We start from the raw sequence: 26,497 nt of genomic DNA, 5'->3' as shown, positions 1-26,497 counted from the left end.
ATCAAAATGTCAAACAATAAAGACAATTTTTCACAGCCTTCTTTGCTCATATTTACCAGGGGGTGTAATTATTAGTGGAGGGCCCTATAACTGAATATGAACAGATTGAACAAATATAGATATGAATAGGAGGAGCATTATTTGTTTTTGTTTTAGAAACTTTTCCAGAAAGGATAACTGGGCGATATCAGGGAGGTTTTTGCTTTAATGCAGGTCTGAGTGAGATACCAGATAAGAAGCTTTTCAACAATGAAACAATTGTTGAGTAAACAATGAGTACTACTTGATTTACATCATCCTTAGTAACCGCTTGGTCAGGGTCACAGTCATGGTTTTAATTTGCCTACTAGTTTGTTTATAGTTTGGGGGAAAAGAACCAACTACAAACATCAGGGGTGAGTACAAACAAAAATAATAACCATACAGGCGAGATTAAAAAACATACTTTTGCACATCTCTATTTGAGATCAATTATGAGACACACAAGAGATATAGCTGAGGTTCCAATGTTTCCAGGGATATAGCAGTAGGGATTATATATATATTTTAAAAAAAAATAAAATAAAAAAACAAAACCTGGTTTAGGCTCCGCCTGCTTGGAGTTTAGATACAAATATGGATATGGATATTTGGGGCACTAAACAGATACAGATAGTGACATTGTGTTAAAACCTCAACGAATAAATACATAAATAAGTATACGATCTACACAAAATTGCCTTCATATATATATATATATATATACAGAGAGTATATGCATTTGATCATTTAATAAAACCTGACTGTAAAACTCACCCTTCTTTTTCCTCAAAGTAGCTTTAACATAAAAGAATATTCAATTTTATTCATGAACGGATATTCACACATCATTTACATAAAAGAAGGGGGATTCAAAACAGATGAAAGGCATCAGAATGGCATTAACCTGGATAAAATGTAATGCCATATCACACAGTTATCACCTCCATGCAACGGTCTACTCTACACAAACTCTAGCGGAACCAGACAGGACAGATCGAACAGTAACAAGACACAGAAACGTGTTGTAGTCTAACTTTTTGAAATGCATTGGTCTGCAGGTTCTTTACTTAATGCCGTGTAAGTGCAAATAAATCTGTTCAATTTAACCAGAGAAAACTGGCACCAGAAACAAAACCAGTGTCAGTGATGCTTTCTAACTAATCAAATGTTACAGCACAGAAATCAGAGAACAAATCCGTGCAACCTGGCGCTGTAAAGCGAGAGATGATCAGGCTATAAATATACGTACGTATATAAATATATAAATAGGAATACATTTCTTTGCTTTTCTGCTCTTGGTGGGGGTTACTAAAACACAGAACTGGCTGGAAGAGAGTATGTGTTTTTAAAAATATATCATGACCCAGTAAGATAATACAGACAGATTTCTGTACTTTATAGAAACAAATATGGAGTCAAATACCACAAACGACCATATTCTGTGACTCAGAAACCACACACACACACACACACACACACACACACACACACACACACACATACACAGGATATGAGCATGCCAAATAATTACAACTGATAAACAAACTTACCTTTATCCACTTTTTCAGCCAAAAAAAGATAAAGACAAAACATGAAACGTTAGCGCACATTGTTTGAATTCTGACAAAACAGAACTATTAGCTAACGGCACTAAACATGAGTCACACTAGCAAACAAGTCGCTTGTGTCACTTGTTGCTCGTGGGTGGAGAAAGATAGTAGCCATAATGTTCACTAATTCAATTCAATTCAATTCAATTCAATTTTATCTGTATAGCGCTTTTTACAATAGACATTGTCTCAAAGCAGCTTTACAGAAATATCAACACGGTATACAGATATTAAAGGTGCGAATTTATCCCAACTGAGCAAGCCACTGAGTGGCGACGGTGGCAAGGAAAAACTAAGTGTTTCCACAGCTAACTATTTAAACATACATTTAAAAACTGAGTGAAAACTGCTTTGATTTGGACTAGCGTAACTGGCAGATTAGCAACTCAAACAAACTGGACCAGCTACACCACAAGCTCTAACGATCTCTGCTTCGTCCAAACTTAGTTTTTTCTTCGTAGTGATGCTATACACATTTAATTTGAGGTTGTATATAACAGGATAAGATAAAAATCATGATTTTTGTTTTTTTCTTCCAGTTCTGTGCATCAAACAGTAAAGTTGTGAGTTGGGAACGGAAGAAACGTCGGACCACACTAAATAATTCGAGACAATTGTTTTGATTTTTCACTTTCAGCATCATACGTAATTTGTAATGAAATGGGAAAATCTCAATGTTGCTTCATATCTCACACACATATTGAAATAGCATGGGTCGCTTTGACGCTTGCCGGTGTGAAAAAACAGCAAGGTGGTGGTTGGGCGGGGGGTGATTTTTAATTATTTATAACAATTTATCATGTTTTTAATCCCCAGTGTATGAGATAGGTTGAGCCTATGGAGTTATTCATGAAAAGGAAAACAATACAGGTTAAACTCAGGGCTCATGGATCATCTATGGAGCAGTCTCAGTCTAAAATGAAAGGTCAGCAGAAGCTAGCTATCAATTCCAAATCCAGTTCCTCTCTTCAGTACACCACAGAGACCAGAGTAGATATTCACCAAGGCATCAAATATCAAATCACCAACTTCATCAAATTAGATTACAGAAAACTGTATTTTATTGCAGAGACAAGTATTCTGCGCATTTCTTTAACCTTTTTTGGCGTGTCGGTGTATGGTGCTTACCCAAATCCTCCAGTTCTGAGGTCATGGATTTGGAGCGTGTGGAAAGCGCAGTGGATGGAGCTCTCCTTGGAGGGGCTGGGGCTTGAGCGGCAAATGAAAAAACACATGTAATTAGCCACGAGCTTACGTTCGGCATTTCATACTGCGATTTATAACACTGAATTCTGCACAATTAAACGGTTAGTAAGAGACAAGCCAAAAGGTCACGGAGAGATTTTCTCTCTGAACAGATTTAGTAATAGTCATATACTGCGTGTGTGTGTGTGTGTGTGTGTGTATATATATATATATATATATATATATATATATATATATATATATATATATAGGGTAATGAAGGACTTGCCCATATGGCTATTAGAATTTTATTCATAGTTGCCCAGCAGAAAAGTAGGCTCATTCAGAAAAAGAGAAGAACTACTTATTTACTTATTATTTACTCCTTATTTAAGCTTTCGTGGCTCCTGAGTGGTACAACGGTTCGAATCCTGATGACACCACAGCCATCTGAGGTCGGCAGTCCCAGAGAGCGAAATGAATGAACATTGTGAATTTGATTGTTTGCTAAACCATTCTTTTTTTTAAAAACAAACAAACAAAAAATCCATTATAGGAAGCAATCATCTTTGATATGAGGAGAGGTTTCAGATTTATTAATGACACAAGAGTGGCTTTTGCAGATTAAAGAAACAGCGCTGATCTATAAGATGTAAATCTGAGAGGAGCTAAATGAATGGACCCACGTAACGAGTGTACCTTTTTTTCGAGCCGTATCATCAGGGTCGAGATTTCTGCTGACAGTCACGACTTTGATGATGAGATGATTTCCCCCGTGACGGATCATATTAACCACCTGTTTGTGGCCCACCTTCACCACATTGTCCTTGTTAACCTGAGACAGGAAAAGCAGACGAGGACCAAACATCTAAATCTGTTCAACATCAGAACACTGGGTAGAATTTTGTAAACACCAGAACTTGATATTAAACGCATTTCTAGCCACATATTTTGGTATATATGTTGTGCTGTAGACCAGATGGTAGTCAAATGTGATCAGGAATACTGAATTATAGTTTTATGCAATATTTTTCATAGCTCTACTCTAAGAGTATTTTGCAGTACAGCATTTTCTTTTCGACCCCCCCCCAATCAAGTGTACAGCCACTGAGATAATGAGATAATGGTCCCAGCTGGGCTTCCCTGCTAAAATACAGTCTAACAATAGTAACGTGAAAATAGCAATCTAATGGCAGGCAAAACGGCTACATTCACAAATACCGACGTTTGGCCCAGATGCAGTCTGTTTCTATATGTTCTTAACTGACTCGTATCGGTCCTCAGTGTGAACACAGCTCTGCTCTGAAACAACATACTAACATCTTCTAACCCATCACATGTTTTTAACATGCAGTACTGAAATCAAAAGCAAAACTTGATATGTGGGACAGCCTCAGTCTGAACAGTCAAATGTGACTTTTATGCCCACTAGATGTTCATGAGAAATTCACAACGCTTATTAATCTGTGTAGTCCGTCATACCTCTGCGCATTCAAGTGATAGGCCACTTTAAAAAATGTGCCGTGAATCAGAATTTAGTGCTGCAATGTGAACACAGCAAAGGTGAATCAAAATGGAGATATTTCAAAAATATCCGCCTTTTTGACTACATCAAAATAAATTAATTAATTAACGAAATATAGCTTAGTCGTTCATTTGTGCTGAATTGTGCCTGGCTTGCTTTCTCAGATTTTATAACAGTTACTGTATATTGTAGTGTAGGTCTGTAGTAATAATAATAATAATAACAATAATTAAAGATGCACCGATACTAAATTTCTCAGCCGATAACGATAATTCAGAGTGCCTTCTTTTAAATGAATAATAATTAATTCCACAATTCTGAAAGAAACGCAAATAAAAACTTTATTCTCTCCATTTCAACCAGTTGTTTCACAGTAACTGCTCTCATAAACAGAAAACGCATTACTCACATTAACATTAACACGTGAACTAAATTCTGAAGATTAAAGTAAGATTTCTTAACTGACTGAATGTTATTAATTCATATTAACAGAAGTAAGTGACTGAATTCTAAAAATCCTCCTGTTAGTCTCACATTCACTCTCCACAAGCAAAAGCATTTCTACTTCATCACTGAACAACAAACTGGTAATACATAATATCAACTTTTTTATAGATTAACATTAACTGGATATGAAATAAACTACTCTACAAATATATATTTTTATATACATTTTTGTCAACTCATCTGCATTTACTTCATGCACTGGCACTTTAATTCAGCACGAGCAGCTCGGCAGTTTTTTCATCATTCCACACAAGAGACATCATCTTTACACGCAGCATGAATACGATCTGTTTTCCCGCCATCTTTTTATTGACAGAATGTAATCGGCCCTGATCATCGGATGTTTCTAAACTATTGGCCGATGGCCCATAGTGGGGAAAATAGCCTTTATCAGCCGATACACTGGTGCATCTCTAATAATAATAATAATAATAATAATACTGTCATTACTTTGTGCTGAGTTCTGCTGTACAAACATTTTCAGGTCTGTTTAAGTTTTTGGCATATCACACGTACTATTCACTGTGATGTTACTCAGCTATTAACCTACATTAATAAATGTAAGGAATAACACGACAGACCATGCAAAAATAATATTGTTATACAAAAATAATATGAAGTGAATTCTTTTTTTTTTATAACTGCACGATTATTATTATTATTATTATTATTATTATATTATTATTATTAATGTTATTCTGCTAACACCACCGTGATTTTCCAAAGATTACAATGTTTAATTATAGCTGCGATAAACAGTCATTCACTCACCAACACAATCTCTCTCTCTCTAAAAATGTCAGTCATTTCACAGAGAAACCGGAAAGCATAAAATCCTCCGTCCTGAAGACTTTGCTATACTGGGAAAATTTACAAAGCACTGTGACTGTTATAACACCTTCACATCCAAGACTGATTCAATAAAATAAGTTAAATAAACGTGTCCTAACAAAAAAAAGGCACCACATCGATGGTTATACATACTTTGTTAAACAACATTTAGCGTGTCTTATAAATCCGTTTTTTTTTTTGAGACGTAGATTATGTGGAGCGTCTGCTGTACAAGTCCCTTTGTATGAGCTGTTACTATAGAAACAGTAATGTATTCGAATGAGTGCAATGCATTAATATATACCTGTCGTTCATGTTACAGCTGGAACTACTGTCCGAGAATTTCTCTAATACGAAAATAATGCACACCTTCTGATCCGATTCGTGAATTCGACCTCGCGGTGGTATAAATAATTAAGATTATTTGGTGTGTCCACCGTACACGCCCCTGTGTATGAGTTACTGAAAAACAATAGCACTGCAGAAAAATTGCACCTTAGCAAAAGGACAAACCAAATTCCTTGTATATAGTCAAATCTATCGAGTATTTCCTATTATAAGATTACATTAAACCAAATATAAGGTTATGAAACCTATTTCATGACGATCCATTTGTACTCATTTCGAGCGTGAAGTAGTCTTGTTCTATTGGCAGATCATTTTGCTCATTTTAAGCACTAATGTCTAGAAAGAAACAAAATGATCTGCCAATAAAATAAGAAAACTTCAACCTTGAACTGAGGAATGTCTAGAAATATGTTTAATGATCTTATATTTGGTTTACTGTAATCTTATAATAAGAAATACTAGATACATTTGACTATATTCAAGATATTTTCACTTGCTTAGATGACTTTTTTTTGCAGTGAACGTTTTAGGCACAAGAATTCAAGAAGATTGTAAGCACAATTTTTTAAGGCTTTGTGGACTTGTGGTCTTTTTTTCTTCCTTTGATACGTGGCTATTCTTGTCAAATCTGCGGCAAGAACAACATGGCCATTAAAACAGAAAGACCTTATCTAGCTGTAATTCACCGAACAGCAAAAAACCCAGCAACTTTGCTGTAATAATCACTGTGGATACAAGAATTTGGGACTACAGTCTGGGGTGAAAAAGCAGAATGAAATGCAGTCTCGAAATTGCTGCATAAACTAAGCCATACAGATGTGAGACAGAGGGCCTACACTGACCAATAAACAATATTACTGTTCTGCAGGAATGTAGCGAGAAACCAATACGTCATGTCTGCACTTCAAACGACATCCTGGACGCCGACACTTGTGACCTCGCTCGGCTCGTGCTGATTTGGAAATGTATACCCACGCTGTAGTGCTTTTCTAAAACACAGCGCTCTGCCCTTTCACGGATTCCCCACCTGTCATTCACACATCTGGGTTTTTTCCTTCAGCATTACTGCGTATTCCATATTGCCACTAATCACTGCACAGATTATAAAAGATTAGTCTGACTGCCATGTGACCTGATTCATGGCTGCACTCTCTGAGAGGAGTGTTGTATACATCTGACATCTTGTTTTATTGACACGCTCGGTTAAAATAAAGTCCAATTCCCACTCGCTCTAATTATTCTCAAAACACTCCCTAACACTCCACGGAGATCCGTCAGAGACGAAGCTGCTGGCTGGCTCTGAAAGGCCAGATCAATCTTGTTGGCTTAAACTTTAAGTGGAGGCATTAAATCTCCCAACGCGTTATTACTCCCCAATTTGTCCTGCATAAAAAGAGGAAAATTCCTGCCAGAGGTACTAAATATGGATAGACAGGGATTAAACGCTGTTTCACCCACTGCACTGAGGGAATATAGAAGCCTGATACTAATGCAGTTAGTTAGAAAAATGCAACTGACATATCTAGTGGTGTAAAGAGTGACTCCATCTCAATATTTACTCTAGAACCTGAGATGGATTCGCTACCAGGCCTATTGAGCATGTGCACAGTCGACTTGGTCACTACGGAGGCCTCGGAGAACAACAAAAGAGAAAAGTAATTGGCGTGTGAGTCTGAATTTGTAACCTACGAGAGGTCACGTCCTGAGTGTTTGTAAATGGAGCTAGATAAGCGGATGAAAAAACATGGGTTCACATCCGTAAACCCACATATTAGCCCTGTTTCGACGGGATTAAGTTTACATGGGGTCCTGGGGGTAATTTCACAGGTGTTAGTCAGTATTGTGCTCAGGTAGGAGGTACGGCGCAAAGAATCGTATCTTAGAAGTGATCCATCCAGCCATCTATTTCCTATTCCGAAACCTGGAGCCTATCCCAGGGAGCATGGGGCACAAGGCGGGGTACACCCTGGACAGGGTGCCAATCCATCGCAGGGTACACTCACATACACACTCACACACCCATTCATACACTACGGACACTTTGGACACGCCAAACAGACTTCATGTCCGGAGTATCCGGAGGAAACCCCCACAGCATGGGGAAAACATGCAAACTCCACAGGCCTGGAGGTGTGAGGCGAACATGCTAACCTCTAAGCCACTGTGCGCCCCATCTTAGAAGTGATTCCGAAGATAATATACTTCCAGTTTGATTTATTTATTATTTCAGGTTCAGCAAGAGTGCCGGTCAGGGTCGTGGCTAATCTGGAGGCGAATCTGGATATTTCTGGGTGAGAAGCAGTCATGGAATACAGTCCATCACAGGGCACCATGCTCACACACGTTCACACCTAGGGGCGAATAAAAACAGCCAATCCACCTAGATTTGTGATGCAATTTGCTGAGTTTTTTGTGCTTTTTTTTTTTTTTTTTTAGAAACCTACTTGAATTGGCGAAATTTCAATTACATGGAATTGTTTTGCACGGTCTTTCTCAGTGATGTTTGTTGGTAAATGAGACCTTATAGCTGTACTCATGTTCGACACACATGAATCAAAGAGGGCTTTGGCTGAACGCGTCGTGATGACGTCACATGATGCGTCTTGGCCCAGATCTGCGTAAAATCTGTGGTAATTTCGAACGATTGTAAGCTCCTCCAAATTTTGTGGCGTTTCCTTGAATTTGTGTTTGTTTCTGCGGTCGCAAAAATCACAAAATCCTGAAGGGACTGAGTAGTCCAAGCTCTGGATCGAATCAGGGACTTTGGAGCTGTGAGGCAGTAACACTACCCACTGCTCCAGCATGCAGCCTGATTTATTTATTTCATTTTTTCAATAGAAAAAAAAAATGTCAAAACATGCTTTTGGAACAAATATTTTTAAACCAGGCCTGTTTGAGCTAATTGACCAATTTTAAGATAATGCCTGGGCCTGTCTTTGAAAAGTGTTTCTCAAATAAATCATGGATTTAATGAAATCCAATGGACAGTGCTACGTTAGCATTAAACTTCAATAAAAATCCTGCTGCCGGAGCAGAAATGAGAAACATCTCGTAGCATCTGCTAGCGTTTTCCGGAGCAGCATAGCATGAAATTAGCACAGTGTTGTGGAAGATTTTAAAAGAAGATTAAAGATATGGGGATGCTCTAATCTACACATAAGGTTACGTGAAATGAGACAGGGTAACCTAGGAAACGAGCCAGCACACTGAACAGAGCTGCATAATGAACGATGCCTTGCTCCATTCTCTGTGTGTGATTCATACGTGCCATGTGTGAACGCAAGAAACACTGGGAGGAGTCCAAACACAATTTAGCACATGAGGATTCACACGGGTATGTGTTATCACTCGAAAATGGCTGCATTCCGAAATCGCATACTGTGACGGTACCTACCGCATTCGATTCGGTACCTACTGCTCGGCCGTTGATAAAGTACGTACTGATCAGTTCAAGTGGTACGCATAAATACAATCCGGATGTACTACATCCACCAACTTCAAAAGAGCCGACGTGCCATTTTTGATCCTGACAGCTCTTCTGCGCCAGTCCTGTTGCATTATGGGAAAACGCGGTATCCACAGTGTCCAGACGTTCCATAGTGCAGAATCTCAGCGGAAGCGGTAGGTCATCCGGGTATTTCTCAGAGATATTACTCCTTTGGCGTACTGCTTTTTACCTACTGTGTAGTAGGGTAGTAGGGATATTCAGATGCAGGAGAAGAGACAAACAGCATATTAATCTGAAATAATGTGCACAGGTGTCTTCAGTATTAAATGACACTGCCTGGAAGCTCCGCCCCTTCATGGAAGCCCTGCCCCCCTGAACTGGTGCATCAACCCTCACTTTCCGTCATGGTAAACAGAGAATTTTGAATTTTGAGCTTAATTAATCTATCAGGGTATATTCGATTTAGCTAACATAAGACAAGTATATATTTTTCCAGACAATATTTCAGGCATCCCTAAAAAAAAAAAAAAAAAAAAAAAAAACAGTTAAGTGATGTTAAGCTGAACATATAGCAAGAAATGACGATTTTGACCTAAAAAAAAAATGAAACAGGCATATAATGTGTCAAATCTAACACTTTACAACTAAATCTTACTGTGGTAGTCATACAGTGATTAAACACACTGGGGTTTTTTTCTTCTTTTTTTGTTTACGTGCTTTCTGTGCCACTCACTGCAGATGTTTTCAAACGCTTGTTTGTAACCAATTTATAAAAAAATACTGTTATACTCTTGTGACAGTTTCCTGTACATTACTGAAGAATCGCTCAAAAAGAAATCCACCATCCAGCTGAGTGTTCACGACTGTCGGTTTCCATATTGCACAGCGGGTAATATTATTAATCCTGTACTCTTCTTAAATACGAAAAGATCGAAACGCTCCCGTATGTTCAAGGTTCTGGGAAATTCGACTGGTTATCACGATTTTATCAAATGGGAAATTGTATGCAGGGAAAATTGAATATCGCACAGCCCCAGTACGAGCTCTTCTCTGTTATGATGGTGACGTCATGGCACGGGAGTATCGTGGACGTTTTGAGAGCCGGTATCTGATAACTCGAATTAGGCTTGTTTCCGTTTCACTGTGGCATGATGACAATATGAGGATGACACACTTAGCTAGCGAGGTTTTAGTCATCTTTACGCAGACTAAGTGTTTTTGTAAAACATGATCTTTGGAGGCAGATGCCGAGACAAGGCTAGAAAGTGTCCTAAATAAACAACATTTGTACGGTATTTTGTTCAAATATATTTACATTTTTATTTTAAAGTAGAGATATCGCTGTAGAAGCTCATTCAAAATCTGTTCATCATTTTTAGCTGTTTTACAAAATTCACCTGACATACGAGAGCCTTTTCCCGTTCCACCGGATTGGGTGATTTCATCGAGTCATTTGAAATACTTCATCGCGAACCTAGTGTGAGTGTAATGTGTTCTGTCGTTTCTGTTCTCTGTCTTGTTTGATTTGACCGTCATGACATCAGAGAGAGCTCAACCCCAATTTCTTTTCCAAGATTTAAAAATGGAAATAAAATAAGAACTTGGCCAAAAGAAATAAAATAAATAAAATAAAAGAAAAATAAATTGGCATTTTTTTAAAAACCCACATTCATGTCAGACTCTGACGTCCCTGGTGATGATTAGATGACTCGGAAACAGCCTTGACCTCGTAAATCTCCCAGCATCCTCAGCTCACCTAGATCACCTCATCTGGCGTAATCTCATTACGCTGGACTGCCGATCCCATCAGAGCCACATCGTCTGGATCGTTTCATTAAATTAGACTGCAGATGTGCTCACTAATCTGAGCAGCCTGCAAATACCACACTAAACAAACAGAAAATCCTCATTATCTAAAGTAGGGTGTGCTAAAATGACAACAACAAAAATAAATAAATTAAAATGGATGAATACGCTTTTTAAGAACAGTGTGGCAATTGCAAACGGTCTCTGTACAAACATACACAAAAATTCCCATGAACCCCAGAGTATACAATGAACACACAGACACACATAATGCTGACTGAAAGGAGTGTGTGATGCGGCGTCCTGCACTCCATTATGCTCTGATGAAATTAGCGCCGGTTATCCCCTTGACACACTGAGGGAATAAAGCGGAAAACGATAAGCCATCCTTTTTAGCTAATCATATCAGCCGTGCTCCCGGTTGTTCTAGTCACAGTCTCTCTCTCTCTCTCTCTCAAACACAAACACAAATACCTGCAGACAGGCATACAGTGCGGTCCATAAGCACCTGGAGAGAGCCACATATATTCCAGCAGTTTGGGTTTTCAAATGAAACGGTTTGGTATGCCATACAGCAGGTCCTTGAAAATAGGTAATAACTTTGTCATCTTAACTACTTGGAAATATTTTGCTCTGATGCTTGCCCATATTCATAAGATGCTTGGGTCCCGTCAAAAATAAATAATTTGGGTCTCCTAAAAAATAAATAAATAAATAAAATACTGTTTGAATTTCCCACTCATTCTCTTTGCTGGAAGTCTGCAGAGTTCAGATGCATATTTCACCCATTCTATACCATTGTGTGCTTCAAGCTTTGTGGCACTGTATGGGTGTGATGGTCAGGTGTCTACAGACCTTTATTCATACAGTGTCATTTAATTTAATCCAGGAGTTTACGAGCTCATGGTCATGGATTTGCGTCACATCTATGTCTTCGTCCTGAAGATTGTTCGGCATTTGATGATGTATGTGATATATTTGTGTGTGTGTGTGTGTGTGTGTGTGAAACGGAGATGGAAAAGGTTGATTTGGTGTCATATCTGTTCACTTCCTGGAAAATGAAGATGCACCACTTCACACACTCACACACACACATGTACTCTGTTATGTTATGTACAATCATACACACATCCATGCTCACATTCATCAACACACACACACACAAACACACAGAGAGAGAGAGAGAGAGAGAGAGACCCAAATCCATTATATAACTCCGTCTACGATTATATAACGCCTCTTAGTGAACACGGAGACACCCAGTTATCCAGCAAGGCTGCAGCCCATAGACGCTACTGACAAAAACTGTGTTAAGTGTGTGAACTCTTCTGTTACTTAATAGGACAAGGGCCCATCTGTACAGGACCAACACACACACGCACACACACACACACACAGAGAAATACTCACTGGGTATTAATAAAAGCTAATATAATACCATTCGGAGAATATTATAACAAAAATACAAGAGCGGGCGAAATCCGGTTAAAACAGATCGATTTCAGTGATAATTAAGATAGAACAAGTTTTAGTATTTAAATGCCTCAGCCTGTAATTTTATACTGCCACAAACAGAACAAACATTACGAATAGCTTATCAAGAGCTTCAGAGAGAAATAATCCTATTTTGGGATATGGTTATTTATTTATTTATTTTTGATTGCTGATATTTAGCTAGAATTTCTTACATTACCCAGGATTCCTATCAAAATCTAGGTAGCCCATTGAACAGCGCAAATCAACAAGAAAGAAACTGGAGAATGGTCAGTCAAATGATAAAGCCTGCTTTACTGGTTCACTTTCTGATGAAGTAATGGTGGTGTTCTACAAAATGGTTTTATACTCTCTGTCAGTGAACAGTCCCGTAATGACCCGTTTCCTAAATCAAACAGCAATGAATTCTCGCAGTGTCCCCCCCCCCCCCCCCCCCCCCCACACAATTATTATGAATACTTTTTATTTTACACTCCTTGTTCTTAATCCATGCCATTTTAAAATGCTTGTTAACAAACACGGCTATAGTTCAGGTTCTCAAGTACTTACATTTCAGGAAAGCTACAGTAAATCCACTTTTTTTGTATCCGAGGTACAAAGTGCAAACCTTGCGTTAAGCAGCGAAATTTCTGAAACCCTTCAAAAAAAACCAACTCTGTGGCCTCGTCCAAATGAATGGATCTTTTTGATCCCTCTGTTTAAAAAAAAAGAAAGAAAGAAAGTAAGAGAAGAAAAGAAAAATTCCTGTCTGCATAAACAACACTTTTAAAAATATTTCCATCTATGTGAAAATGTTATGTTAAACGCTTAAAAACCAAAACACAAAAATATGTTGGAATAAATATCCATATACTTCACGTACAAGACCTTGTCTGGAACAGCACGCTCCAACCTCAACACTCTCCTTGAGGCTTACGTTCCCGCACGCGATCTACGATCAGTTAACGACCAACACTTAGTAGTTCCTACTCAGATTGGCTCAAGGTCCCTTTCCAGAACCTTCACACTAACTGTTCTACAGTGGTGGAATGAACTTCCAACCTCAATCCGGACTGAAAATCTGTCACTATTTTAAAAAAACAACTAAAGACCCACCTCCTCTGTGAGCACTTTACCAACCCCTAACCTGCCAATCCCACTTTATTAAAAAAAAAGAAAAAAACTTACTCTGGCTCTTACACCTCTACTCTGCACACTTTGCTTCTCTAGCACTCACTTATAAATCTTGTATGGTAGCACTACTTGTATTGTTCTCCGCTTGATATATATCGCTTTGCTTATATTTCCTCATTTGTAAGTCGCTTTGGATAAAAACATCTGCTAAATGAATAAATGTAAATGTATATCTGAGAATATCCATAGAGAGAAAACTATGTTTTAAAAAATATCCATATACATGCGGACAGGAGACAAAACACAGAAATATCCATATATGTGTGGACAGGAGGCTGAAACGTTTCCAAATTGTCTGTGTGAGTACGTGTGTGATTGTGCCCTGCAATGGGTCGGAACCCCGTCCAGGGTGTCCCCTGCCTTGTGCTCTGAGCTCCCTGGGATAGGCTCCAGGCTCCCCGCGACCCTGTGTAGGATAAGCGGTATGGAAAATGGATGGATGGATGTATGGATGGATGGACATATGTATATGTGAATGGGGTCTACGGTTCATGTTTGATGCTGTTCACCACATCCTCATTAATGCCACTGATCGCAGGCTGTCAGTCAGTGACTACGTTTACATGGACAGCAGTAATCTAATTATTGACCTTATTGTGATTAAGGTGTTTACATTGTAGATGTAACTTGTAGAACATTCCATTCATGTTCCTGTTTTACATGTTATAGAACATAGATGGATTAACGGCACACGTCGTTACATCCCCATGCCCCGCCATCCGATGTATCGACATTCAGTTCGTCTTCGTTATGTTACCGTATATAGTTTTGGATGTTTTTATTTTTAAGTTTACGAAAGCTTTGAGTGCAGTTAATTATTTGTCGTGCTGTACGTGCAAATAGACGACTGTTTGAAGCTGTTGGCTGCGTCCTAAACACGTGTATTTCGCCTACTATATAGTAGGTAAGTACATGGTTTGGGACGCAGCCGTGCTCTCGTCTGCTGTTAAACGGTTGAGCACTGCCGTGTGTATTCGTGTCCTGTCACAAGATGCGGTGACAACTCCCACACGACGTTAATAGTGTGATTAAGGTGTTTACATGTCTGTAATACACGTCCATAAAACAGGAATACTCCACCTGTCTTAATTCCATTTGAGTTTACTTCGAGTATGACCTTAATCAGATTAAGGTAATAAAACATTGCTGTTTACATGGTAGTTTCTTAATCAGAGTATCATCTTAATCGGGTTAATATCGGATTATTGTTGTCCATGCAAACGTACTGAGTGAGAAACGTGCTGAAAATGCTGGATCTCAGATACCAGTGACAGTTAAAGCACTGATGTTTTATCTTCATCGACGCAGATGGCATTGAAGTAGACAAATCTAAAAGGCAGAATCAGTCATAAGTTATAAGCAGGCAACGGTTTAAACGATCAACATACAGGCTAGACTAGACAAAACAAACCAGAACAGCATACACTCAATGACAAAGGCTTGATAATGTCACCAGTGATTATTTGGGAGTGCAGTGAACTGAGGCTCGTGGTGTGCATTTGTAAAGAACCAGTGAATGTGAATAGAATGCATGTGTGATTAGTGAGGTAGCAGGTCATGTGACAGATCAGGTGCTCACTCAGGAGTTTGAGAAGTAGTGACAGGTTTCCAAACTCTAGTTTCCAGTTTCTACCTAAAGCTAAGAAGCTGTTCACCTAAAATAACTGCTGAGTCAAAGTGTTTCCATGTATACATAACAGTTTAGTTTGTCACGATGAAAGTGCAGAAATAATCACGTGCTTTCTGCTGGCGGGGGGGAAAGAAAGAGACGACATAAATACACAGAACACCTGAGCCTTGAAACAGAGATGTCTACAGTCTCTGAACAGCTGCTTGCATGATTTTTTTTTCGGTCTTTTTTGTTTTTTTAACAGTAAGGATGATTGAACTGTAGGAAACATTCATACTATAAATAAATCCATCTGAACACTCGCCAGATGCTCTACCACACCTCAAAATCCGGGGGTGATAATTAGCTGGTGACGGTTTTCTTTCTCTGGTGTTCACGTTAGCATTTTTCAGCTGCACTGCAGACTTTTTTTTCCACACGGACCCATCCTGAAGGAGAGGGAGGAAAACGGAGGAGAGAGGGTTTGCTATCTACGCTTGAGCTGGAGGGCCGTGGCTTCTTACACCCTCCTCCATCAATTCCAGTCAGAACTGAAATTACCACCCGGCTCTCCAAATGAAATCATGCAATCTTTTTTCCCTTGTACTCCTCTCCCGAGAGATACGAGCTCACTCTTTTTGCCTTGAGTGGGCTAATTATGAAGAGCAACCGCTGTTTAGATAGTATCCACACACACACACACATACACACACACACACACACACACTCCTCTAGTCCGCTGCTTGTACAGAGCTGCCAGATAAAGAGAAGCTTCAGAGTGGGTCTTATCTGAGCAGGCGTGACCTGTGTTTAGTGCAAGGTTAAAATGATAAACTGTGCAATCAGATACGAACACAGAGAACTCCACAGCACTTAAACAGCTAGCTTTAAGCTTTAAGCAGCAGTAGCAGCCAGAATGAAACTAATGCTCAAGTGGGAGTAACAAATTTGTCAACTGGAGTATTTCAGTGGACTGAACCAACTACTTGTGGAAAAAAGACCCCAGTGTAGTAAAGCCAATAAAGGTATGAAAAAAAAAAAACAGGCAGTTCAGCGACTCCAGATTTATAAACACCAACCATCACGGCTTAGCAAATACTGTTGTCGTTTGTCCGATCACATGGAGTTACGTCCATTATTTAGCTGAAGGAAGCTCATCAGACCAGAGACTAGCTACAGCATGGGGGCGGGGAAAACAACTGAGTGTACAATGCATTACGATGTTTTCTCGAAAGATTCTGCATCCATGCAAGAAGTGTAAGAATCGATTCTTAAAGTCCCCATGAAATCAAAATGGACGTTTTGTGGCTTTTAATACAAACATGTCAGCCTTCAAGTTTTCTAGAAGCGAGTGTGCTCCAAAAACAATGACAAAATTCGCATTTAGCAGATATATGCGTGTGGTCATGAGTGTTAAAACCAAAGAGGACCTTAAGACCTTAAAATTAAGAGCACCTTCTATATAGGTGATTAAGTTTTAAACGTGGTAAATAAAGTAAAATACTTGGGTCACGTCATTAGAAATGATTTAAATGATGACGATGACGTATGGACGGGCAAATATGCTGGCTCGTAAATTTGATATGTGGACAGCTCTTTTTAAAGCTTACTGGACATCTCTTTATACGGCACACTTGTGGTGTAAACATAGTAAAGCTACGATGAAAAAGCTCCAGGTGGTATTTAATGATACGTTAAGAATTTTGCTGAAGCTCCCAAGGTGGACAAGTGCAAGCCAAATCTTTGTATTTAATAATGTAACACTCTGTATGCTGTCTTAAGGAATTATATGTATAATTTCATGTGCCGATCCAAAAAACAGCATAATAATGGTCTTCAATAATATGACATTAAGTGAAACAAGGGATTTTTCCTGCTTTTGGAAGCATTGGAATTAAATTTTGCATGTTTATAAATAATGTTTGTTGTTCGTAAATATATGTTTGTATGTTTTCTTTTGACTTTTCGATATGGACCTATGGGTCTGTAATAAAGAATTAACTGAATTGAAATACGCATTCAAAATGTACAGTCTCCCTCTACCACCGATACGGATCAACAGTTTTGATGACATCATTCTGCTCTTCAGCTTCAGTCCAATCAAATGCTCTCTAGAATCTGAAGTGTCCCGTTCCAAATATTATGAAAATCCAAGGTTGCTGTTGTTGAATGAGAGAAATCAGAACAGCAAGCATGGGTCGTAATTGTGTCTTTGGCTGCGTTTTATTCAGTTTTTTAGGAAGGAAATGGCTTTAATTCATTTCAGTGGTGGGGGCAATGGTGGCTTGACAGTTATAAGGTTACTGATCGGAAGGTCAGGGTTCAAGCCCCAGCACCACCAAGCTGCCACTGTTGGGCCCTTGAGCAAGACCCTTAACCGTCTCTACTCCAGGGGCGCTGTATCATGGCTGACTCTGCGCTCTGACCTCAACCTCCTAACATGCTGGGATATGCGAAGAAAAAGAATTTCGCTGTGCTGTAGTGTATATGTGATTAATAAAGTCTCATTATCATTCACTGTATTGCTCACTCTCACATCCATGGTACTAACTGTCTAGTACGTTGTGCGCTAAGCTAAACGCTATTGGCCACTCGTTATGTCCCACTCTGACTTCCTGTTTCAATGGAAATTACATCAACACATCGAATAATGCTGCATGTTTTAAGGCACTTCATAGGGATTTTAAAAGAACAATTCTCAACAAAAAACTTTTTTTTTAAAGTCGGCTGATTCTGGAAGCTACGGTGACGTAGAATGACGTAGGTGATGCATCTTGTAGAATTTGTGTTCTCATTCAAAATGCGACAGAGGGAGACATCTTGTCGGAAACAATCAGCAGTAAGGAACAGTCGCGGCAAGAAATCGGGCGTTTATGAAGGCCAACGGTTTTGAACAATGATTAGATCTTTTTCTCAACACAATATAAGAAATCGTATCAAGCATTTCCTAATAATCCTAATGAATAAACAGAATATGTATAACAGATGTTTCCAAAGAGCTGCATGGTGAAGTCAAATTAAATGAAACTGAACCATTCAATAAATAAAAGAGAACCAAATTAATTTCGGGAGCATGAGGTACAATGCAAGACACTAGCATGTGATCAAAAACATAATGTATGATTTCCATTTTCAGTGATCACAGACATTTCCACCATCTCCGTTTTAAGGAGTGGCTCATCTCTCGTTTTATTGAGGAAGGAATAGAGTGCACTTTTGGAGTTTTTTTGAGCGATAACTTGTACAAGTACACTCCGATGTTTTTGCTGAGCTCCTTCACAGGCCTGGTAATTATGTTAATGCAGAGTTTCTCAACCTTTTGTAACTAAAGCCCCTCCAAGCCTCCCCCATCATGATGTAAATTAGGAAGAAGGGCGCGTCTCGTTATCCATGACATTGTTAAATCTCCGGCTCTCAGCCTCTCACTGAGCAGAGCAGATGCAGAGAGAGGCGTGAGTGCAGCAGGGAAGCAAGACCTCGTGCTTGCAGGACAGTACTGGAGACATTTGGAAAGTTGCTAAAGTTTATCCAAAAAGTTACTAGATTTGTCGTTAGGCGCTTTTTTTGCAAAAAAAAAAAAAAAAGGGGGTCTGAAAAGTCGATAAGTTGGCTAGACAGGTCTGCACTGACAGCTAGATAAAAGGTAGGCTAAGCTCCGCCTCTCCCCAGCAAAAAGAAAAAACAGATGGAGACGGAATGCAAGGTTTTTCATTTACGCACATTCTATTTGAAAAGCAATAAAATACACCGCATCCCCAAATGATGTCCTGTCTGGTTTTTTTTTTTTCTTGAAAGCAATTTGCGCCCCCCTTCCGATCTCTCTCTTGAGAACCACTGCGTTAATGTAATATAATCTGTGATAAATGGTACTGGATATGGTGGCAACGTAATATCACGTATGGACGATACGACATATACGATATATAAACGATATATGTAGCACAAGCCTTTTTTCTGGAATTATAAAGTGATGTAGAATCTGTTTTAGAGCATACCACTTTACTCAACAAAGCTTCTGCTCAAAGCTGTATGGCTCTCAGCATCATCCTCATACACACACGCACACACACACACACAGTACTGATGCTGGTTGCTAGGTGACCACTGCTCCATGTTCCAACATCGGCGCCCGCGTGGACCTACTCGGCTCGGCCCTCTGCACGTTACTGATAATCTGCTGCATCCTCGAACAGCGAGACTTTCAACGCCACCTCTCCCAAAACCAAATGCAACACATAACCCAGGAGGTGTGCAGATCTAGCGAATTGCAGTGCCACTATAGTACTATAAGGGAACTAAAAGGAATCTCACATCCCTGTCCTCTGATGCTGCATCACTCTGAGATGAAGAGAACTTTCCAAAACACCAGTGCAATAGCAAGAAATAGGAAGACCTCCTCGAAACATGTAAATGAGCAATGATTTATAATTAGAATATTACTTTTAAAAAAATCCTGGATGGTAAATGGCTGCAAATCCTGCTGCACTATTGATCAGAGTTAACCATGATCACTGGATAATGTTAGCCATGTTTCTCATGAATATGTTTTAATCATTTGCATTACATTTATGGTATTTGGAAGATGCCCCTATCCAGAACAATTTACATTTATCTCCTTTATACAAACTGAGCAATTGAGGGCTAAGGGCCTTGCCCAAGGGCCCAGCAGTGGAAGCTTGGCAGTGCTGAGGCTTGAACTCCTGACCTTCTGATCAGTAACCCAGAGCCTTTAACCAAAAATAAAAATAAAGAATGATTGTTTCTACACTTTGGACCATAGTGTATATAAACAAATGTTTATAACTTACACTTGCGTAAAAATATCGTTCGTAATGTATGATCTAATAAGGGTCTTACCATGTAGCCTACCTTAATATGTGTTTCTCGAAGTTGTTGAAACTGCTTGGGGGCAAACCGAGCAAAATTTTGAAAGCTTTGCACATCCTCTGCAGTTCACTGTATAAATATAAGAAGGGCCTTGTCTCACACATCGCAACAGCCGAGGCTTCACCCACAACCTCTGCGTCACTCTTTGCCTTTTCAGGCAAAGTACTACACGTGAAGACACTAGACGCTAGGGTCAGCGGTAGCTCAGAAGGTGGTGAGTTCATTGCCAAGCTGCCACTGCTGGGTCCTGGAGCAAGGCCTTTAACCCTCATAATGCTCAGTTGTATAAATGAGACAAAAAAAAAAGTTGCTCTGGATAAGGGTGTCTGCTAAATGTAGTATCTAGGCTTCTGAAAACAAAACTGATATGAAGGAGAAAGTAAGACAGGAGAAATGAATCCAATATTTCAAATCTAAACTAAGGGGAGGAACGATCAAGAGAGGAAGGGAAGATAATAAAGCAGTCATGACAGGAAGAACTGAGCGATGCAAGGAACAACATTCCTACTTCTGGATCACAAGGCAGCAATTTGCAGTTTGGAGCACCACAATGTAAAAAAAAAAAAAGCTTAAGCTAGGAATCTTTACGAAGCACCATGATTGTTAATAAGCACTGCCATCTGAGACTCCTTCCATAAAAGTTACATAAACATCCCCTAAAAGTGCTGGGGCAGTGGTGGCTTGGCAGTTAAGGCTTTGGGTTACTGATTGGAAGGTCGGGGGTCCAAGCCCCAGCACTGCCAGGCTGCCACTGTTGGGCCCTTGAGCAAGGCCCTTAACCCTCTCTGCTCCAGGGACGCTGTATCATGCCTGACCCTGCTTCCTGACAGGCTGGGGTATGCGAAGGAAACAATTTCACTTTGCTCTACTGTATATGTGACCAATAAAGACTCATTATCATTAAAAAACCATCGTGTTTTTCTTTTTTAAACGTGTTGTTTTAATCATTACGTGGCACATCCAGTGATCGAGTCCCTGTGTCCGAGCTGTAACTATAGAAACAATCACGCATTAGAATACGTCAAAATATAGCATCAGATTATTAATAACATTAATTAATAACTGAGATCAAATAAATTGTGTTGAAGTTTAATGCATGAGGGGTCACTTTCTATAAATGGTACATTGATTAACAGCAACAGCGCCGCTCTATACACTTCAACCGTCCGATACAGACATTCGCATGTTATGTTTATTACAGTAAATAAAGCACAGAATCTCTGAGGCCTGAGTCTCGCACATTATTAACAGCCTAATAAAGAAGAAAAAACAACAACAACTTCTCAACCCCACAGCTGGTTTCAGCAGTTTAGCAACACGTTATGCTTTTCATGATAAATACATCTAATCTAATTGCTATTGCTGTTGAGGGAAAACATCTGTGTTGGTATAAATGGGCTAGCAGGGCGGTCTTTCAAAGATCAAATTTCATTTGTACATGTATTAGCCACCCATCTAATATCACAACCGGCCACCACTGATTGTTAGAGAAGCATGAACGTTACTGCTGAAGAACAGATATTGGACCTCAAACTGCTCCATTTGATCAAAAAGCACGGCTTCTCTGGCCGCATAAACAGTGAGCGCAACATAACAGGAGACTGACGGGAAGCTTTCTCGCCGTTTGGAGGCTTTTAATCCAGGCGGCTTCAGCAGGACGAGCGGAGATGTGGCGTGCACAGGCTCCATCCGACACCTCCATCAATCAGAGTGTGAGCGAGCGCAGAAGCTGTTACGGCTCTGAAGCTCTGGTCAATATCATTGATTACGCGATTAAAGTGAGTTTGGCAGGTCATCACATGTGGAGAAACGACCAGGCGGAGACAAACGCTACCAAACATAAAACCAAATCCTTGGCATACAGTGGTGCTTGAATGTTGTGAGGCCTTTAGAAATTTCGATATATATCTGCATAAATATGACCTAAAACATCATCAGATTTTCACACAAGTCCTAAAAGCAGACAAAGAGAACCCAATTAATCAAATGAGACATAAAATATTATACTTGGTCGTTTATTTATTAAGGAAAATGATCCAATATTACATATCTGTGAGTGGCAAACGTATGTGAACGTCTAGGATTAGCAGTTCATTTGAAGGTGAAATTAGAGTCAGACAATCAGATCAGATCAGTCTGATCTTCACAACACATGTTTGTGGGAGTGTATCATGGCACGAACAAAAGAGATTTCTGAGGACCTCAGAAAAAGGTAACAAAACCATCTCTAAATTGTTTGGACTCCACCAATCCACAGTCAGACAGATTGTGTACAAACAGAGGAAATTCGAGACCATTATTACCCTCCCCAGGAGTGGGGACCAACAAAGATCACTCCACGCGCAAGACGTGTAATAGTCCGCGAGGTCACAAAGGAACCCAGGGTAACTTCTAAGCAACTAAAGGCATCTGTCACATTGCGTGATGTTAATGTTTATTTATCCACCATCAGGAGAACACTGAACAACAATGGTGTGCATGGCAGGGTTGCAAGGAGAAAACCACTTCTCTCCAAAAAAAAAAAAAAAACCCACAGTTGTGGTTATTGCTGCACAAGGGGGTCACACCAGACACTGAAAGTAAAGGTTCACATACTTTTCCCACTCACAGATATGTAATATTGGATCATTTTCCTCAATAAGTCAATGACAAAGTATAATATTTTTCTAGTTTGTTTAATTAATTGTCTACTTTTAGGACTTTTAGGTCTTATTTATGCAGATAGTCAAGCACCACTGTACATAAACGACCTTACAATATTAAAAAGTCCGGTGTGAGTAAACGAGAGAAGGCATGGACCCGAATATTATCATTGGATTCCTTTTAAGAGGACAAAGCTAAACATATTTATCTGCAAATGAACTCCCTGTCTTGCAGCTAGCGTAGTCTTTGTTTTATTACCGGCTCTCTGCTGCTGTCATACATTTAAAGTGAGCACATATTCCTTTTTTCCCAGTCAGAGCTTTTTAGGTAGCTGATGTAGTTGTGGCCGGAAGGCGAGGTGAGTAACTGATGTCTAAAGATTTACACCCCTGTCTCAGTTGGGTCACAGAGAGACCTGCATTAATGAATTCAATTTGATTTTGTTCACGCCATATCGGTATATTTTCCTGGAATGTTTGGCTTTGTTCTATGGTATATTTCACGGTGAATAATGTGGTTATTTCCACAGAATCAAAAGCGCTGTTGAATTTCAAGTCTGATTGGTCAGGAGGTGTTGGTTAATTTCCTGACCAGTTTTCTATAAGATCAGCACAAGTTGTGAGGCAAAGACAGGTTTCTATTAATGCACTCATCCTAAGATGCGATGGTTTCTACAATAACACCCGGCACATGGACAGGCTCCACATTTTTTGTTTATAAAACGTGGAATTGTTGATGCGGTCAAGTTTTCTGTAAGTAGATGGGTTTTTTTTTATGTATTTATGGAAGGAGTCTCCAGTGTCAACACTTTGCAACAGTGAGAGGTACAGCTGTAACTTTTCCAATGTGGTCTTCAGGACAGCGTATGTTGCACATTCTCCGTAACACGACAAGCTGCTTTTGTCTTTTTTATTAAAGTGCACCGATTATGTTTTTCAAATATTACCTTTCATGTAGTGTTTGTGAATGTAAAAACGTCTGCAAAGATTCAAAAATCAAAGCGGACGACAATCGGAGTTACTGACTATGTTTACATGGACAGCAGTAATCTAATTATTGACCTTATTCTGAATAAGACAATATTGTGATTAAGGTGTTTACATGAGTCGCTTTTAGAATACTCCTTTCTTGTTCCTGTTTTACATCTTATAGAACATAGTTAACAGCACGTCATTACGTCACTGCGCCACGCCCTCCAGAATTGCACGTATCAACATACAGTTCGTCTTCGTTAAGGTACCATATACAGTTTTGGGTGTTTTTATTTAAAATTTTTACAAACGGGTATTAACCGCTTCCAGTACGGTTAATTATTTGTCATGCTGTACGTGCAAATAGACAACTGCTTGAAGCCGTGGGCTGCTTCCCAAAACGCGTACTTACCTACTATATAGTAGCCGAGATGCATGTATTTCTCCTACTACAGGCCTATAGTAGGCAAGTACGCGGTTTGGGACGCAGCCGTGCTCTCTTGCTTGCCGTAAAACTGTTGAGCACTGCCGTGTGTATTCGTGTCCTGTCGCAAAATGCGGTGAAAACTCCCACACGACGTTAATAATGTGATTAAGGTGTGTACAAGTCTGTAATACACGCTGATAATGTGACTAAAACAGGAATACTCCACATGTCTTAATTCGATTTGTGTTTACTTCGAGTATGACTTTAATGTAATTAAAAATTGCTGTTTACATGGTAGTTTCTTAATCAGAGTATTGTCTTATTCGGGTTAATATCGGATTATTGTTGTCAATGTATACGCACTGATTGACTCCCAAAAGAAGAAGCTGATTCTGAACGGCTGAAACGAGTTGTTAGTAATTCCACACTTACTTCCTGTACTAACCTACGTAGGTTTGTGATAAAAAGCCCCACCTCTGGTCTTCATTGGCTGTTTGCGAACAGACAGAGCTGAAACACGTTATGGTAGTGGGTGTTTCCTGGGACATCTGACCAATAAGAGCAGAGTATGCTCTCTGAAAGGAGGAGTTTAGAAGGAATCCTTTAGAACGGATCATTTAAGAAGTCTTTTTTTACGGGGGGGGGGTATGAGGTAATGCTGCAGTTTAAATGATGATTTTTGACCTTGGTTGCATGTAAATCTATTGTATGAAACCTTTAAAACAAAATCAGGCACGTTTCAAAACCGTAATAGGTGCGCTTTAACTTTAAAGAGAGGGGGAAAAAAAAACAACAGAGGGATGGATGATGTGCGAACGACTGCTATGACATAATGTCCACTGATGATAAAAGTAACAAACTTGTTTCACTGACTTTCAATAACATTAAGCAGAGGTTAAAATGTATGATGTACGATGATAATCATCATTGGCAAACTGCTATATGACTGAGATTGAAGGGGATCTTACATGTTTCTAAATCATGTTTCCACTAGCAAACATTGCAAGCCTATTTACAAATCCTTCCCAATGAGGCAGATATAAGTTTAGATAAATACTGAGCAGTTTTCAGAATAACAATATTATGATGATGCCATAAACGGCTAGAAAATTAGTATGCTACTAAAGAGTAATATTGACACATGCCAGATAGGGATGGGCGACATCTTATCATTTGCAATATACCGGTAGAATTTCTCCCCACAATAAGAATTAGTCTTCCTGCGATAATAACGATAACGCCTAGATGATGACGTATTTCTGTGTGTGACGTCTGTGACCGATTCGCAGCTCACGTGCAGAGTGGAAGCGGACGTGAAGCTGAGGAGGGGTTTATCGCTAAATGAGGAGCTACCTCTACAATCTGGAACTGGTTTGGTTACAGAAAATCAGTTTTATTTTTAGATCAGTGTTTGTGTTTCTGAGGCTCTCAAGATCACAGCTATCACTTGTAGCCAAAAACAGTGGTGCATGGTGTTATATTTATATCGTCACTGATATCGTTATCGCAATAAACACCAGAAAATAACGTGATATTGTTTTAAGTCCGTATCACCCATCCCCAATGTCTGAGTTAAAAAAAGTGCTTGGACCCCTGGTTTGGGTAATACAGAGCATTTGCGATTCTAATTACTCGCTGAATAAGGTAATCGAGTATTAACTGTAATCTGGGTTTCAGAGATGCTGTAACTCTGTGACGCCACATCAACCAAAATGCAGTTCCTACTTCTCCAAAAGTGTCTTCGAACTACAAAAACTAGCATCAAACAGTTCATAAATTGCTCTCATTGCAGCCACCTAACTCTCGTGCCCTTCCCTCCTACGCTCTGACTTCAAAGCAGTCCATCCTCTCACTCGTGATTGTGGAGCTGACGCGAAACCAGTCTGTCCATGAATCCTGCACGCAGATGAACACGTTTCTCCTGATAGAGATGAAGACGTAGAACGCCTCACGCTCATTCCCCCTGCAGCTCGTCTCGAGTTTAAACAGCGACAGTGCGAGTGTTTAGCGTC

General features: G+C 39.5%; 1 protein-coding gene across 4 annotated transcripts in view; it reads right to left on the bottom strand.

The window, feature by feature from the left end:
* The window catches only part of shank2b (SH3 and multiple ankyrin repeat domains 2b), a 137,997-nt gene that overhangs the window by 12,976 nt on the left and 98,524 nt on the right, over window positions 1-26,497 (bottom strand). For 2 of the 4 annotated variants that reach the window (XM_047157260.2, XM_053682215.1), the window contains 2 exons: window positions 3,516-3,651; window positions 2,760-2,840 (listed from right to left, as the gene is read on the bottom strand). In XM_047157260.2, coding sequence (XP_047013216.1) covers window positions 2,760-2,840; window positions 3,516-3,651 — 217 coding nt within the window. Of the gene's footprint in view, window positions 1-377; window positions 381-795; window positions 817-1,571; window positions 1,581-2,759; window positions 2,841-3,515; window positions 3,652-26,497 lie in introns of all 4 variants that reach the window. The other 2 variants (XM_053682217.1, XM_053682216.1) reach the window with 2 other exon arrangements.

Source organism: Ictalurus punctatus, chromosome 8, assembly GCF_001660625.3.
Source record: "Ictalurus punctatus breed USDA103 chromosome 8, Coco_2.0, whole genome shotgun sequence".
Classification (NCBI taxonomy): domain Eukaryota; kingdom Metazoa; phylum Chordata; class Actinopteri; order Siluriformes; family Ictaluridae; genus Ictalurus; species Ictalurus punctatus.
This window is presented reverse-complemented; position numbering and strand designations above follow the sequence as displayed.